The 17,160-nt window shown below is 53.4% G+C and overlaps 1 protein-coding gene across 4 annotated transcripts; it reads left to right on the forward strand.

The window, feature by feature from the left end:
• Positions 1 to 7,965: 7,965 nt before the first annotated feature.
• On the forward strand, positions 7,966 to 16,483 carry PIANP (PILR alpha associated neural protein). 4 transcript variants are annotated; one of them, XM_033223039.1, is made up of 6 exons: positions 7,966 to 8,163; positions 10,671 to 10,730; positions 10,984 to 11,489; positions 12,244 to 12,325; positions 13,120 to 13,341; positions 16,302 to 16,483. In XM_033223039.1, exons 2-6 carry the CDS (start codon positions 10,714 to 10,716, stop codon positions 16,321 to 16,323), a joined length of 849 nt encoding a protein of 282 aa, XP_033078930.1. In that variant the 5' UTR covers positions 7,966 to 8,163; positions 10,671 to 10,713; the 3' UTR covers positions 16,324 to 16,483. The 4 variants fall into 4 exon arrangements, with proteins under 4 accessions (XP_033078930.1, XP_033078927.1, XP_033078928.1 ...); XM_033223036.1 differs by lacking the exon at positions 16,302 to 16,483 and adding an exon at positions 13,710 to 14,965; XM_033223037.1 differs by lacking the exons at positions 7,966 to 8,163; positions 16,302 to 16,483 and adding exons at positions 8,174 to 8,642; positions 13,710 to 14,965.
• Positions 16,484 to 17,160: the final 677 nt, after the last annotated feature.

A 17,160-nucleotide genomic window follows, 5' to 3' on the forward strand; every position in this document is an offset into this window, starting at 1 on the left:
TCGAACTCCTGATCTCAAGACCTCAAGTGATCCACCTACCTCGACCTCCCAAAGTGCTGGGATTACAGGCATGAGCCACTCTGCCCGGCTGGCTTTCTTTTTTTTTTTTTTTTGAGACGGAGTCTCGCTCTGTTGCCCAGGCCGGAGTGCAGAGACAGGATCTTGGCTCACTGCAACCTCCATCCCCTTCTCCTCCCGCAGGATTCAAGCAATCTCCTGCCTCAGCCTCCTGAGTAGCTGGGATTATAGGGGTCTGCCACCACACTCCGCTAATTATTTATTTATTTATTTTAGTAGAGATGAGGTTTCACCATGTTGGCCAGTCTGGTCTCGAACTCCTGGCCTCAAGTGATCCGCCCATCTCGGCCTCCCAGAATGCTGGGATTATAGTCCTGAGCCACCACACCTGGCTCTCTTCTCTTTCTGAATACAGTGTTAGAATCAGACAAACTTGCATTAACTCTCAGTTCCATCACAGACCCGTAACCTTCAACAAACTATTTAACTTCTGTCTTCCTAAGAAGTTTCCAACTCTGTGTTCCTCACAGGTCAATTAAGACACTAATATGCACCTCATAGGGTTGCAAAAATCGAATAAAAATTTGAACAATCGGCCAGGTGCGGTGCCTCGCGCCTGCAGTCCCAGCACTTTGGGAGACCAAGGCAGGTGGATCATGAAATCAGGAGATCAGGAGCATCCCGGCTAATATGGTGAAACCACATCTCTACTAAAAATACAAAAATTAGCTGGGCATGGTGGCACGTCCCTGTAATCCCAGCTACTCCGGAGGCTGAGGCAGGAGAATCGCTTGAACCCGAGAGGTGGAGGTTGCAGTGAGTCGAGATCGCACCACTGCACTCCAGCCTGGGCGATTGAGTGAGACTCTGTCTAAAAAAATAAATAAATAAATAAAATAAAAATTTGAACAATGGAGGCTGCAGTGAGCTGTGATCGCATCACTGCATGCCACCCTGGGCAACAGAGTGAAACCGTGCCTCCAAAAAAAAAAAGTAAAAAATGAACACATAAAGCACTTGGTGCAACATAGAACAAATATGGGTTGTTTTCTCATTCTTTCATCTTACATGTTTTTCCCTTCTCTCTTTAAAAACGATAAGCTTGGACCCCAATTCTACTAAAAATACAAAAATTAACCAGGGATGGTGGCACGCGCCTATAATTCCAGGTACTCGGGAGGCCGAAGCAGGAGAATCATTTGAGCCCAAGAGGTAGAGGTTCAGTGGGCCGAGACCGTGCCATTGTACTCCAGCCTGGGTGGCAAGAGCGAAACCCTGGTTCAAAAAAAAAAAAAAAGAAAGAAAAAGAAAAAGAAAAAAGAAAACATAAGATAAGCTTGGGCGGGGAGTGGTGGATGCAAAAAAAAATGTTTGGACTCATTAATTCCACCATGAATGTGCGTGTCATCCTTGTAGAGGGGCCATACTAATCTCTGTCATTCCAATGTTAGTATAGATGTTGCCAAAGTGAGCCGTAGTAGTTTTTTGTTTTTGTTTTTTTTGAGATGGAGTCTTGCTCTCGCCCAGTCTGGAGTGCAGTCTTGCGATCTCAGCTCACTGCAACCTCCACCTCCCTGGTTCAAGCGATTATCCTGCCTCAGCCTCCCAAGTAGAGGGATTACAGGCTCCCGCTACCACACCCGGCTAATTTTTTTTTGTATTTTTAGTAGAGACGGGGTTTCCCCACGTTAGCCAGGCTGGTCTCGACTCTTGACCTCAGGTGATCCACTCGCTTTGGCCTCCTAAAGTGCTGAGATTACAGGTGTGAGCCACCGTGCCCGTCCATTTTTATTTTCTTTTATTTTTATTTAGTTGTTTGTTTATTTTATTTATTTATATGTGTGTGTGTGTGACGGAGTCTCGCTCTGTCACCCACGCTGGAGTGCAGTGGTGCAATCTCGGCTCACTGTAACCTCCACCTCCTGGGTTCAAGCGATTCTCCTGCCTGAACCTCCCAAGTAGCTGGAATTACAGGCGCCCGCCACCACGCACAGCTAATTTTTTGTATTTTTAGTAGAGACGGGGTTTCACCGTGTTAGCCATGATGGTCTCGATCTCGTGACCTCATGATCCACCCGCCTCACCCTCCCAAAGTGCTGGGATTACAGGCGTGAGCCACCGCGCCCAGCCAATTTTTATTTAAGAAAAAATTTTTTAAAGTTTTTTTTTTTGAGACGGAGTCTTCCTGTCATCCAGGCTGGAATGCAGTGGCACAATCTTGGCTCACTGCAACCTCTGCTTCCTGGGTTCAAGCGATTCTCCTGCCTCAGCCTCCCAAATAGGTGGGATTACAAGCACTCACCACTATGCCCAGCTCAGTTTTGTACTTTTAGTAGAGATGGAGTTTCACCATATTGGCCAGGCTGGTCTTGAACTCCTGACCTCATCATCCGCTCGCCTCGGCCTCCCAAAGTGCTGAGATTACAGGCATGAGCCACTGCGCCCAGCTGAAAACTATATTTTAAAAACAGGGAGCCGGGCATGGTGGCTCACGCCTGTAATCCCAGCACTTCGGGAGGCCGAGGTGGGTAGATAACCTGAGGTCAGGAGTTGAAGAACAGCCTGGCCAACAGAGTGAAACCCTGTCTGTACTAAAAATACAAAAATTAGCTGGGTGTGGTGGTGCACGCCTATAGTCTCAGGTACTTGGGAGGCTGAGGAAGGAGAATCACTTGAATCCAGGAGCCAGGAGGTTGCAGTGAGCAGGGATAGCGCTACTGCCTGCACTGCAGTCTGGGTGACAAGAGTAAAACTCTGTCTCAAAATAAAATAAAATAGGCTGGGCACAGTGGCTCATGCCTGTAATCCCAGCACTTTGGGAGGCCGAGATGGGTGGATCGCCTGAAGTCAGCAGTTCCAGACTAGCCTGACCAACATGGAGAAACACTGTCTCTACTAAAAATACAAAAATTAGCTGGGACTGGTGGCTTGCGCCCGTAGTCCCAGCTACCTGGGAGGCTGAGGCAGAAGAATTGCTTGAACCCAGGAGGCGGAGGTTGCAGTGAGCCGAGATCATGCCACTGCACTCCAGCCTGGGCAACAGAGCAAGATTCCATCTCAAAAATAAAATAAAATAAAATAAAATAAAATAAAATAAAAACAAAAACAGGAGCTGGGAGCAGTGGCTCATGCCTGTAATCCTAGCACTTTGAGAGGCTAAGGTGCTGAGTTGAGGCCAGAAGTTGGAGACCAGCCTAGACAACATAGCAAGATCCCCCACCTCTATAAAATAATAATTAAAAAATTAGCTGGGCTGGTGGTGCACACCTGTAGTCCCAGCTACTCTGGAGGCTAAGGCAGGATTTGCTTGAGCCCAGCAGTTCCAGGCAGCAGTGAACTATGATCACACCACTGCACTCCAGCATGGGCAACCCAGTGAGACCCTGTCTCAAAAAGAAAAAAAAGTGAATTACAAAAGTTAAAGAGTTTAGACTAAAGTTGATACAAGAGAGAAGGAATTGGAGAAGTAGAGGAGATGGTGAATACAGAGCATCTTCTGGGAAAGCTTTCCTGTAAAGGGAAGCAGAGAAGGGCAGAGCCTGGGGCCAGACAGCCAGTTGAGAAGGATGTTTTAAGCTGGAAGGAATTACGGCGTGTTTGTGTGCCGCCGGCAATGATCAAGTAGACAGGAGGAGAGTGATGCTGCAGGAGGAGGAGGGACATTTGCAGGAGTGATGACTTTGGGTGGGTGGCAGTGTTTGAGATCCCCCACAGTAGGTGCAATGGGGCTGGGGTGTGCTGGTGGGAATGGGGAAGTTTTCTCCTGCTTGTTTCTATTTTCTCAGAAAAGCAGCAAGCAAGATCATCAGCTGAGAGAGAGAAGAGTTCAGAGGAAGAATATTGGATATTTGAGGACAGAAAACAGACAGAAATTCACCCTAAATAAGTCCAGTGAAGGTGGCTCACGCCTGTAATTCCAGCACTTTGGGAGGCCAAGGTGGGAGGATCACTTGTGCTCAGGAGTTTGAGACCAGCCTGGCCAATACGGCGAAACTCCGTCTCTGAAAATAAATAAATTAATTAAAAATGAGCTCAGAGATAGTGATGAAGATACCAGCAGAGCTAGAAACAGGACAAGGATGTACAGAGACTGTGGAGTGTGGGCGGGTCCTCAAACTCATCTGAAGTCACATTTATCACTGCCCCTTTCACTGCCTCCCTACCAGACCATAAGCTCCACCAAGACAGAGATGACTTCACTCTTGCTCTCCACTGTATCCCCAGCCATGGCACAGTACCTGGCATGTCACTGGCATTTAAATGATCATATTTGTATGACCAGCCTGGACAACGTGGCAAAATCTCATCTCTGCAAAAAAAAAAAAAAAAAAACCACACACGCACACACAAATTAGCCTGGCCTGGTGGCACACACCTGTAGCCCCAGATACTTGGGGGCTGAGGTGGGAGGATTGCTTGAGCCCAGGAGGTCAAGGCTTCTGTGAGCCGTGATTGTGCCACAACACTCCAGCCTGGGCGACAGAGTGAGACCCTGTCTCAAAAAATATATATATGGAATGAATGAATCAAGATTAATAGAAATAATTAATGACCCAAGGTCCTCAGTGTCAAAAGTACTTACACTGAGCATGAATATTCACTTGATAAACTTGGTCCATGCCAGTGACACGAGTTCACCTGGAGCATATCCTCAGGATGCTCTGGGGCTTAAGGAGCCCAGGATGTGGCAGGAGTTGCGCACCTAACTCACATGGCCCCTTGGCCAGGTTCACATCCAGTGTGCATTGTGTTTCCCCCCCCACTGGGAGACGCTAGGAGGACGGCTCACTCACTGCTGTTCTGACCTCAAATGAACGGCTGTCAGCAAGAGGGCAGCTGCTGCAGATGTTGGTCAGAACAGCAGGCTTCCTTCCTTCCAGGAGGCAGGAGCTCCAAGCTGACGACGGTTCACAATGCAGCAAATGTAGGGGGAGAATCTGAAGGGGTGTGAACATGACCCATGAGCACAGGCTCAACCTGAAGCATTTGGCATAGGACAGAGATCAGTGGGGGGCAGGCAGCTAGAGAGGAGAGGCAGGAGGACAGCAGGGGAGAGAACTAAAAGAGTTCAGAGTGGGCAGGGGGTCCCAGGAGAAGTTCCTTAAGTGGTACATGTTGAGCATCTACTACATGCCAAGGCAGTGCAGTAGGAGTAAGGATACACAGTCAACAAGACAAATAAGATCTTGGCTCTCTAATGTATGGGGGGGAAGGAAGGAGCAGACAGTAAGTAGTAAACACACATTAGATCATTTCAGAAAGTGATGAGTTGGGCCGGGCGTGGCGACTCACGCCTGTAATACCAGCACTTTGGGAGGCCGAGGCGGGAGGATCACCTGAGGTCAGGAGTTCGAGACCAGCCTGGCCAACATGGTGAAACCCCGTCTCTAGTAAAAATACAAAAATTAGCGGAGCAGTAGTGGGGAGCATCTGTAATCCCAGCTACTTGGGCAGCTGAGACAGGAGAATTGCTTGAGCCTGGGAGGCGGAGGTTGCAGTAAACTGAGATTGTGCCATTGCACTCCAGCCTGGGCAACAGAGAGACACCCTGTCTCAAAACAAAACAAAACAAAAAAAAAAGTGCAGGGATGCTAAGAGAATAACTTCTGATGTTACAGAACAGCAAGTAGTCTGATCCAGCAGGAGCACTGTGTATGAGGTGGGTACAGGGTGGTGGGCTTCTCCTTACAAGGAGTTCAGATTTATTCCAAGTGCAATGAAAAGCCACTCGAATATTTTAAGCACAGAAGAGCATGACATGGTTATGATTTTTAAAATATTATCAATATTGGCCGGGCACAGTGGCTCAAGCCTGTAATCCCAGCACTTTGGGAGGCCGAGACGGGCGGATCACGAGGTCAGGAGATCGAGACCATCCTGGCTAACACAGTGAAACCCCGTCTCTACTAAAAAATACAAAAAACTAGCTGGGCGAGGTGGCGGGCGCCTGTAGTCCCAGCTACACGGGAGGCTGAGGCAGGAGAATGGCGTAAACCCGGGAGGCGGAGCTTGCAGTGAGCTGAGATCCGGCCACTGCACTCCAGCCTGGGCGACAGAGCGAGACTCTGTCTCAAAAAAAAAAAAAAAAAAAATCAATATTGCAAAAACTAGTTTGTAAAGACAAGGGCAGAAGCAGGGACCAGTGAGGAAGCTATTATGATAATCTGGATGAGACCAGGACTGTAGCAATAAAGATAGAGAGAAGGAGATGAATTCGGGATATATTTTGGACGCAGAGCCCACAACTTGTTGGCGAATTAGATATAGGGAGAGAATCAGTGAAAAAAAGGGGAAAGGAGGGATGTTTCCTAGATTTTTAGCCTGAACAACTAGTAGTTGTCAAGCCCCAGGATGGGGATCACTGGGAGAAAAATGAATTGGGGGTGGGGGAATTCAAGACATCTATTTTAGTCACATTAGCTTTGTATGGCTATTAGACATCCAAGTGGAGATGTCAAGTAGGCTGTTGGATAAATGAGTCTGGCGCTCTGGATATAAATTTAGGACTCACTGACATTTACATAGTATTTAAGCCCTGGGACCGGATGAGATCACTGGACAGAGAATGTGGAAAGAGAGAATGGCCAAGGACTAAGACCTAGGAGGCTCCAACATTTGGAGGTCACCCGAGGAAGACTAAGAACAGCCAGTGAGGTTGGAGGGAAACGAGGAGACTGTGGTGTCCTAGAAGTGCCCTGAGGAAAAACAAGGTAGTGTGGTAGAGAGGGATGATGTCCAGGTGGTGGGAGAAGGGGCAGGAGAGGCTACTTTTGATACAGACATTAGGCAAGGCCTCCCAGAAGGCGTTGGATCTAGGTGAGACTGGAATGAAAACAGTGATCACTGTGAAAAGCCAGGGAAAAGTATTCCAGACAGAGGGAACAGCAAGTGCAAAGGCCCCGAGGCAGGTTAAGCTTGTCTCCATCCAGGAACATCCACCAGGTCCCCTGCGACTGAGGCATAGAAATGTTTTTGTTTTTGAGGTAGAGTCTCACTCTGTCACCCAGGCTGGAGTGCAGTGGCTTGATCTCGGCTCACTGCAGCCTCTGCCTCCCAGGTTCAAGTAATTCTGCCTCAGCCTCGTTAGTAGGTGTGATTACAGGCACCCACCACCACGCCGGGCTAATTTTTTGTATTTAGTAGAGACGGGGTTTCACTGTGGTCTCGATCTCCTGACCTCGTGATCCACCCGCCTCGGCCTCTCAAAGTGCTGGGATTCCAGGAGTGAGCCACCATGCCCGGCAATAGAAATCTTTAGGAAAGGAAATCAGAGAGCCACCTAGGAGCCAGGTCATAAAGGTTCTTGTAAGTCACAGTACGGAGTCTGGGTATTCCAGTGCTGGAAAAGCCCAGGAATTTCTACGTGATCCACTTAATGCATGGTAGCAGAGCCAGAGTGAAACAGGGGATCAAGCTGTGGGGATAATCCAAAGATGGTGCAAGGTCCTTCCTCCCCAGTCCTTCTCTCCACCCCTTGCCCCCAGCCTTGACCTCAGGCACTTTCCACAGCGGACAAAACAAAGTTGGGGGACAGGCAGTGGTGACTGTAGTCCCAGTACTCCGGGAAGCTGAGCAGGAAGGATCGCTTGAGTCCAGGCGTTCGAGACCAGGCTGGGCAACACAGCGAGACCCCATCTCTACAAAACAGAATACAAAAGAACAAAGTTGGGAATGCAGAGCATTGAGTGACTCAGAATCTCAGAAACTGATTGAGGCGACCGTGGGTGTCCCTGGAGTTGGGGTGAAGGAGGTGAGGAGACTGCCATCAGAACCCAGGGAACCGGATGGTCGCTGGACCCCGCCACCCTCTTCAGCCCTCCACCTGGGACATAGCCGGGTTTGACTCCTGCAGCGCGGCAGCAGGAGGGTTAAACCGTGCGTGGCCTCCGGCGGGAGGGGGAGGCGGAGACGGAGCGGTCCCAGCCGCCGCGCCGAGTCCAGCCGAGCCAAGCCGAGCGGAGCCGAGGCGAGCATCTCCCGCCGCCGCCGCCCCGCGCCCCGGGCGCCCGCCCCCCACACGCTCCAGCGCCCTGCCGCGGGCCAAACCTCCCGACCATGCCCCGCACCCCGCCCGCTCCTGCGACCCCCCAGCCCCGCTCAGCCCCGAGCGCCCGCAGTCGTCGCGCCGCCGTGCCAACCATGCAGGTGAGTGAGAGGGACCCCCACGCCCCCACCCGCGGGGAGTCCGGCCCTGCCCTTCCCGGCTCCGCGCCCTTCGCCTCCTGCCCCTCCCGACGCGGTCCCTCGCCCGGGACAAGGCCTCCAGCCTCCCAGCGCCCCTTCCCCGAAGGGCTCTCCATCCCTCCGCGGTCCTGGCTCGCTCCCGCCCTCCCTGGCGCAGCCGTCCCCGTCCCCGCGGCTGCCTCCATCCAGTCTCGGCTCGGCGGGCGGCTCCGCGCAGTCTCCTGCCTCGGGTCCCCAGTCTGCTCTCGGCGCTCCCTGCCTCGGAGTCCCTTCGCCGATCTCCTTTTCTTCGTCTCCCCCGACTCTCGCCACTCTCCAGCCCTGTGCGGAGAGTGCGGGCCTGCGGGATGGGTGGGATGGGGGCCACGCTGGGGCTGGGGCCCGGCTCCCGCACCCCGAGGCTCCCGCCCCACCCCCAGCTCGTCTCCTGCGCACAACAGGTCGGTGAGGAGCTGGGAGAGGGGTGGGGGTGGCGCGCCAGCCCGGGGACTGCGGGCTTCCTGGAGGGGGCGGCTGAAGCTGTGCGGGGCCCAGGGGCTGGGTTGGCGCTGGTTGGGGGGAATGCACAGGCGAAGGGGCGATAGTCTTGGAGTCAGCTGGCCACAGATGCGCCTGGGAGCCCTTCTCCGCTTCACTGGTTCGCTCTACACGCCTCGCTCCCTCTCTCTAGCTTTCTTCCCTTCCTCTCTCTCCCTTCTTCCCACCATGCCCCTATCCCTGTGTCTTTCGGTATCTCCATATCCCTTTACATTTGGGGGAAGAATTCCCAACTCCTCCATCTTTGCTGCTCCCGCCTGTTTCCCAGCCCCTTCCTCATGTCATTTTTTCTTCAGCATTTATGTTCTCCTTTCCCACTTCCTTTCTCCCCATCCTGGGCTCTTCCCCCTTTTTTCCCATTCCCTTACGCTCCACTCCTCTGGCTGTCCTGCCTGGACCGCTCTCTCCTTCTCCTCCTGCCCCTTCTTCCCCTGCACCTGTGCCCCCTTCACCCTCTCCGTTTCCCCTCCCTGACCTTTTCTCTCATCCTTTCCTCCTTTCAGCATCCTCCACAGTTCGGGTCTTCTGCACCCACTCTCCTCCTCTCTTCCCAGTCCACTCTTTTTCAGGTCTGCCTGCTCTCTCTCACCCTGCACTCCAGGCCAGCTTCCTCTTCACCTTTCTCCTCTCTCACTCTTAACCACCCTTACATCTCCCAGCCCTTCACCCCTTCCCATCTCTCCCACTGCCTACTTCCCCACTCCCTTCCCGTGACTTTGCCATCTTGTTCCCCTGTTGTTCTCTGGGAAGACTCAATGGGCAGATTATTTATTTATTTTTATTTTATTTTATTTTTTGAGTCGGAGTCTTGCTCTTGTCGCCCAGACTGGAGTGCAATGGCGTGATCTCTGCTCACTGCAGCCTCCGCCTCCCAGGTTCAAGGGATTCTCCTGCCTTAGCCCTCTGAATAGCTGGGATTGCAGGCGCCCACCACCACCCCCGGCTAATTTTTGTATTTTTAGTAGACACGGGGTTTCACTGTGTTGGCCAGGCTGGTCTTGAACTCCTGACCTCAGGTGATCCACCCGCTTTGGCCTCCCAAAGTGCTGGGATTACAGGCGTGAGCCACTGCATCCGGCCCATTGGGCAGATTTAGACCCAGAATCTAGAGGACACCGGGTGCCCTATCCTCACTCCCACTAGGGAGGCTGCCCCTCCTGGATCCACCACCCTCAGCTCTGAGAACACACCCTTTCTCTTTCAAAACCAACCATCCCGATTTTCCCAGGATCCTTTACCCAGGAGAGCCACATTTGAGGGGGTGGCTTCTTCCTGACTCCACCTCCCTTCAGAGGGCACCTATGCACTTGGATGATTAAACATTAAGAGCAAAAATTATATTCTGTAGTTTTTCTCCCACTCACCTCTCTCTTTCTGTCTCTTTTCTTCCATCCCTCCATCTCTTCCTTTCTCCTGAAGATGCAGACTCCTGGGGCTAATCAGAAGACAAATGCCTGGCACTGCCAGTGGGGTGGGAGGGCTGGGAGGGCTGGAAGGGCCCCCTGCACGCACACACACTCACTCGCTTGCTCAGATTGACTTCCCCATCCCTCCCGCTACCCTCAGACTCCCTCCCTAGCGGTAGGTGCTCAAGGAATCACAAGGTTCTTGGCTCAAATTAAGATCCAAGAAAAGCCTGGAGCTGTGGGCAGAGGAAGTGAGAAGAAAGGAAGCCAGAGCAGCCAGAGTAGATCCTGGGGTGGAGAGGTAATAGGGACCTGAGAAGTTGTAGATGGGGCTGGGGTCTGGTCAGGCAACCACGCTAGAGTTTTTGCCCTAAAAGAATGCTAAGAAGTAGTGGATCCTGGGTGCAGCAGCATAGCTGGCAGCTGGGTGGCCTGGGAGGACAGATGCGGGTAGGATTGGTGGATGAATTAGCTGGGGAAGTACACAGGGCAGGTCTGGGGTGTGATGGCCCCTTTTTCTCCCAGTAAAGGCTGAAAATCTGGGTCACAGCTGAGGAAGACTTCAGACATGGAGTCCAGGATGTGGTAAGTTTGGCCCAGCAGAGGGAGCTTGGAGACCACATTCCCTGGGGTCATGACTCCTTCCTTCCTAGACCCATCCAGGGCCTTCCCTCCTGAGGGCCATCCTCCCTTGGAAGATGGGAAATGAGGCGAGAATCTTCCCAAGGCCCACCTGCTTTCACAGGGAAACCTGGAGGTTTCTGGTGTGAGCCTGTCCTTCCCACACGTAGGCCCACAGTAGGCCTGTGTCTCAGCCACGTTCTCTCCCTTCTTGCAGGCCTGCGCTGCTGCTGTCCCACCTCCTCCCTCTCTGGCCACTGCTGTTGCTGCCCCTCCCACCGCCTGCTCAGGGCTCTTCCTCCTCCCCTCGAACCCCACCAGCCCCAGCCCGCCCCCCATGTGCCCGGGGAGGCCCCTCGGCCCCACGTCATGTGTGTGTGTGGGAGCGGGCACCTCCACCGAGCCGGTCCCCTCGGGTCCCAAGATCACGTCGGCAAGTCCTGCCTGGCACTGCACCCCCAGCCACCCCATCAGGCTTTGAGGAGGGGCCGCCCTCATCCCAGTACCCCTGGGCTATTGTGTGGGGTCCCACTGTGTCTCGAGAGGATGGAGGGGACCCCAACTCTGCCAATCCCGGATTTCTGGACTATGGTTTTGCAGCCCCTCATGGGCTCGCAACCCCACACCCCAACTCAGACTCCATGCGGGGTGATGGAGATGGGCTTATCCTTGGAGAGGCACCTGCCACCCTGCGGCCGTTCCTGTTCGGGGGCCGTGGGGAAGGTGAGTGGGAAAGGCTGGGAGGGATACGATGGATGAGGAGGCTGGGTGAAGCCTCCAGGGGGCAGAAATAGAGGCCTTGTCTGTTAGCTCCTCCAACAAATGTGTCAGGCACTATACTGGCACAGGACGCAGCGATAAAGACACCCCGTCGGAGTTCAGGTCCACTGGAGCAGAGAGATAGGAAAGTACTCGGAGAGGAGTCAACGTAATAAATGCTTAAATAGAGGCACGTGCAGCATGATTTAGGAAAAAAGAGAAGTGAGAGTCTCCTCCTGCTTGGGGATCAGGACACCTTCAGAGAATTGACATTTGAGCTGGCTCTTGAAAACAGAGTGGGAGTATTCCGGGCAGAGAATGCCATGGATGAAGGGCACTACCCGGAAGACGTCTTGGCTCAGGGAGTGCTGACAGAGGAACAGGGCCCGTGGTTTGGGAGCTGGGCCACGGCAGAGACTAGGACATCTCCACCCCATAGTTTCTAGGCATAGCGGTAGGTTCTCTCTGATCACAGGGCCTCATCCTCGTCACATATACACACAGGATTTGGTGAAATACATTTGGGAAAGTGGAGGAAAAGAGCTGAAAACTCAGGGGAACGCTGGTGGTAACCATAAAGAGGGAGGCTCCCGAGGGGCAGACAGTTGGCAGCATGGCTCCACACAGCAATGCCACTCCAGCCCACGGCCGAGCCCCCAGCCCCTCTTGGCTCCTACCACCTCGGGGCTCCCTGAAACGTTCTTCCCACCCCAATCAGGTGTGGACCCCCAGCTTTATGTCACAATTACCATCTCCATCATCATTGTTCTCGTGGCCACTGGCATCATCTTCAAGTTCTGGTAAGCTGAGAGGAGGAGGGTGCTGGCAGATGGGGATGGAATGTTTGGCAGTCGAGGCTCTAGCCAGGAGGGGCAGGGGCAGCACTTTTGCTGGGGGCTGGGTGGGAAATGCTGGATGAAGACAAGAACTTGGGAAAAGATAAGGATTTGGCTGGGGGAAGACGGTGAGAGATCAGGGTAGATTCTGTCTCCCAGGGAAATACAAGGGTAAGGGAAGGCAGGGGAATTATTTCTGTGCATTTGGGGCTTTGGTGGGCCTCCCTTGCCCCTATTTCCTCCAAGACAGAGAAAGCTGACCCAGTCTGCAGAGCCCTTCTTAGGGTTGCCTGGGGGGGGGCGGGGGGAGAAAATCCAGAGCTTTCTTTGCACACATTTAATAATGCATCACTCAGTCCTTCACACTTTACTGAATCATTAGACTCAGGTGTCCACGTCATTAGCTTGCTTTGAACTAGAACTAAGCTTGTCAGTTGTCTGCGGAGGAGAGAAATGACTCTTCTGGGCATGCAGAGGGGAGGACACTGTGGTGGTGGGGAGGGGATACTAATTCTGTGGATCTGGATCAGGTTTGGAGGGTAAGGAGGTTTAGATGTCCAAGCGCCCCTAGAGGGCAGGGGAAGTGGTTTTATGGGCACAGAGTCCAAGGGGATTTAGTAGAGGGAAGTGTTTTGGCCAGTTTCTCTGCTGTAAGATGTTGGGAGTGACTGCGCGAGGCTGGGGGTGACCACTGGTGCAGGCCCAGGATGGGGGCTACTTGAGTGTGCAAGAGAACCTCTTTCCCTCTGGTGCCCCAGCTGGGACCGCAGCCAGAAGCGGCGCAGACCCTCAGGGCAGCAAGGTGCCTTGAGGCAAGAGGAGAGCCAGCAGCCGCTGACAGACCTGTCCCCCGCCGGCGTCACTGTGCTGGGGGCCTTCGGGGACTCGCCTACCCCCACCCCTGACCATGAGGAGCCCCGAGGGGGACCCCGGCCTGGGATGCCCCACCCCAAGGGGGCTCCAGCCTTCCAGTTGAACCGGTGAGGGCAGGGGCAATGGGATGGGAGGGCAAAGAGGGAAGGCAACTTAGGTCTTCAGAGCTGGGGTGGGGGTGCCCTCTGGGTGGGGGGTGAGGAGGCAGGCGTGGCCTCCCACAGCTCCTGGCCCTCCCAAGGGGGCGGACCAGCTCCTCTCTGGGAGGCCCCTTCCTTCTCCCAGTCTCTCCGGAGCTGTGTCCTATTCTCTGCTGCCCGTAACTCCAACTCTGTTCTCTTTGGTTTTTTCTCGTGCCACCTTGTCTAAGACAACTCTACCCTCTTAACCTTGATTCCCTCTCTGTCTTGAACTTCCCCTTCTATTCTGGCCTACCCCTTGGTTCCTGACTGTGCCCTTTCCCTCTTCCTCTCAGGATTCCCCTGGTGAATCTGTGATGCCCCCCAATGTTGGGGTGCAGCCAAGCAGGAGGCCAAGGGGCCGGCACAGCCCCCATCCCACTGAGGGTGGGGCAGCTGTGGGGAGCTGGGGCCACAGGGGCTCCTGGCTCCTGCCCTTGCACACCGCCCCGGAACACTCCCCAGCCCCACAGGCAATCCTATCTGCTCGCCCTCCTGCAGGGGGGGGCCTGACTTGGGGTCCCTGTCCCCACCCTTGTGCACTCACATGAAAGCCTTGCACACTCACCTCCACCTTCACAGGCCATTTGCACACGCTCCTGCACCCTCTCCCTGTCCACACTGCTCGGCTCAGCTGACTCTCATGCTCTCTCTCGTCTCACATGTGCACTTTTCCTTCCCACATTCTGTGCTCAGCTCACTCGGTGGTCAGTGTTTCCTGCACACTTTACCTCTCATGCATTTCCCGGCCTGATGTTGTGGTGGTGTGCAGCGTGCTCACTCTCTCCCTCATGAACACCCACTCACCTCGTTTCCGCAGCCCCTGCATGCTGCTCCAGAGGTGGGTGGGAGGTGAGCTGGGGGCTCTTTGTGCCCTCATCTGTCATGGTCTCGTCCCATTCCTCACCATTTGTTTCTCTGTCTCCCCATCCCACTCCAAGGGTGCCGGCATCACCCTGAGGGCTCCCCCTTGGGAATGGGGGTAGTGAGGCCCCAGACTTCACCCCCACCCCACTGCTAAAATCTGTTTTCTGACAGATGGGTTTTGGGGAGTCGCCTGCTGCACTACATGAGAAAGGGACTCCCATTTGCCCTTCCCTTTCTCCTACAGTCCCTTTTGTCTTGTCTGTCCTGGCTGTCTGTGTGTGTGCCGTTTTCCGGACTTCAGAGCCCCCTGAGCCAGTCCTCCCTTCCCAGCCTGCCTTTGGGCCTCCCTAACTCCACCTAGGCTGCCAGGGACTGGAGTCAGCTGGTTCAAGGCCATCAGGAGCTCTGCCTCCAAATCTACCCCTTCTCTTCCCGAACTCCCTCCTATCCCCTCCTTTCTTCCCTCCTTCCTTCCACTCTTCCTTCCTTTTGCCTCCCTGCCCTTTCCCCCTCCTCAGGTTCTTCCCTCCTTCTCACTGGTTTTCCACCTTCCTCCCTTCCCCTCTTCCCTGGCTCCTATGCTGTGATATATATTTTTGTATTATCTCCTTCTTCTTGTGGTGATCATCTTGAATTACTGTGGGATGTAAGTTTCAAAATTTTCAAATAAAGCCTTTGCAAGATACTCAAGTCCCCTGGTTCTGCCTTCTGACCCCCGTAGAGAGGAGGAGAGGGGGTGGATAGCTAGGAGGAGGTACAGGATGAGGTGGGGACCCCCTCTAGACCTAAGTCACCTGCCCTCCTCTGACCTGGAGCTGGGGGCCAACTGGGGCTTTAACTTGGACAAAATGGAAGGGAGCCGTCCTGACGAGCATCGCACAAGAGAGAAACTAGAATACAAATCGTGGCTCACTTGTTCCTTGCCAGGGAGGGTCAAGAAAGACCAAAAGAAGGGAGACAGAAGAAAAGGAAAGTTACATGGAAGGATAGGAGGTGGATCAAGGTGGAAGAGAGAGCTGATAAGACAGACGGAGGGAGAATGGGGAAAAGAGAAGAGAAAAATGGAGCGATGGAGAAAAGATGAGAGGGAGCCATCTGAAAGAAGCTGCCCTGCTTGGTTTATTTTCAGCTTTGCTCCCTAACCTGCCCCCACCCACAGCTGCCCCCCAAAAGCTGTGCAGAATCAGAAGCCCTGTGGTTAACTCATTAGCTTTCCCTACTCTGCCCTCTCAGAGAGAGGCACTGCAGGGGTGTGGGGGTGGGACCAACGGGTGTGTTTGGGGAGGGAATGCAGGCTGCCCAGTTGGGATCAGTCACCTCTGAGTCCCCAATTCTAGGTTTGGCTCTTGTAACAGCCCTGTGAAAACCCACACATCAGCCTCTCAGCTGTTGCTAGGCTCTATTGCTATGGTAACCACCCAGGTCCCATCTCTCCCCCCTCCCCCAATCTGTGCCCCACTTGCTCCGTGGAAATGGGGTGGCCTCAGGGAGGATAGGGATGTTGTAGTGCACAAAAGGGTGGCCCGGGCTGCCCTAGACTGGATATGCCCCCATGCGTTTATCTTTCAAGCTAGGATAGGAATGTCTGTGTGTTGGTAGGTGTGTGCTTTAGGTGTTGGGAGCTGCACTGTGAGCTGAGGGAAGTGTAGCTGAGCCTGTGCAGCACATAATGGTGAGTGCCAGGAGGAGGCAGCGTATTTGTCAGGACTACAGCAGTGTGTGCATTCAGGGCGTCACACTCCCTAAGGAAAGGACTGCTACAGAGGAAAGCAGCAGAGCGGGGCCAAGGATTGATGAACCAACTCAAAGCGGAGGTGCCAGGCAAACAAGCTTCTGAGGAGTCAACTCATTGGGGCATGAAGATATCCCAGCAGGTGGCTGATGGGAGGGAGCGGGCTGGATGAAACCTGAGGGTACAGGATGAGGCATGGATGGTATATGCTGTGGGCCGTGAGGGAGGGATTCAGATTCAAGGAGGGTGGGATAGGAAGCTTCATTAACCTTTTCTTCTTTCCCCACAGGAATCTAGTCCTTGTCAGGTGAGGGTAGGGAGAAAAGAGAAGCATTGGCACAGAAGGGGAAGGAGCTCAAGTGCCGGAGAGCACACTGGGCTCTCACCTTCAGCAAGGATCTCTCTTCAAAGGGACAGTGTGACCCGTGGCTCATCCATATGCAAAAGGCACACATGAAGGCCCCTAATGAAGAGGGAATTAATTACTGCCTGATTAGACCGCTGTTTCTCTAAATTTAAATAAATTAAAATACACCAGCAAGATACTGGAAATCCTCACCTGTTCCCTCTCCCTAAATGTCCTCCTTTCCCCATGGAAAGTCAGATGGCAGGAGAGACAGAGGAGGAAGGAGACTGTTCCAGACTCTGAACTGTACTAAAATAATTCTCCCAAACGATATTGCACTGTCATGTTAGCCATGAAGAGTCATGAGGCCCTGAGGAACAAACCCTAACTTTTCTCTCTCCTGTAGTTGAAACAGAGACTGTGGGGCTTTGGGAGGTCCTCAGAAACCTGCAGCAGAGTCACTAACCAAGAACAAAACAATGGCCATGCTGCCCTTTTGGGAACTGGAAGGTTCTTCGAGGTCACACATCACAGGCACCACTGGAACCAGCATCTCTCATCACCATCCTTTCTTTGCCTCCTGAGCTGTGCATCAAATGACTCAGCCAGGCTTCTCTTAGCATTTTTCTGGAATGCTTGCCATTGTGGCTCAGACCAAACCAGGGAATGGGGAAGCCCCCAGGAGGAGGGAGGGATCTCCCAGGAACAGCTCAGGGTGTGGAAGTGATTCAAGATGGAAACAGTATGCCAGCTGGAGAACCCCAGGCTAAAATTAACAGCCCTCCTCCCCCTACGCCCCACA

Source organism: Trachypithecus francoisi, unplaced genomic scaffold, assembly GCF_009764315.1.
Source record: "Trachypithecus francoisi isolate TF-2019V2 unplaced genomic scaffold, Tfra_2.0 Lachesis_group11, whole genome shotgun sequence".
Taxonomy (NCBI): domain Eukaryota; kingdom Metazoa; phylum Chordata; class Mammalia; order Primates; family Cercopithecidae; genus Trachypithecus; species Trachypithecus francoisi.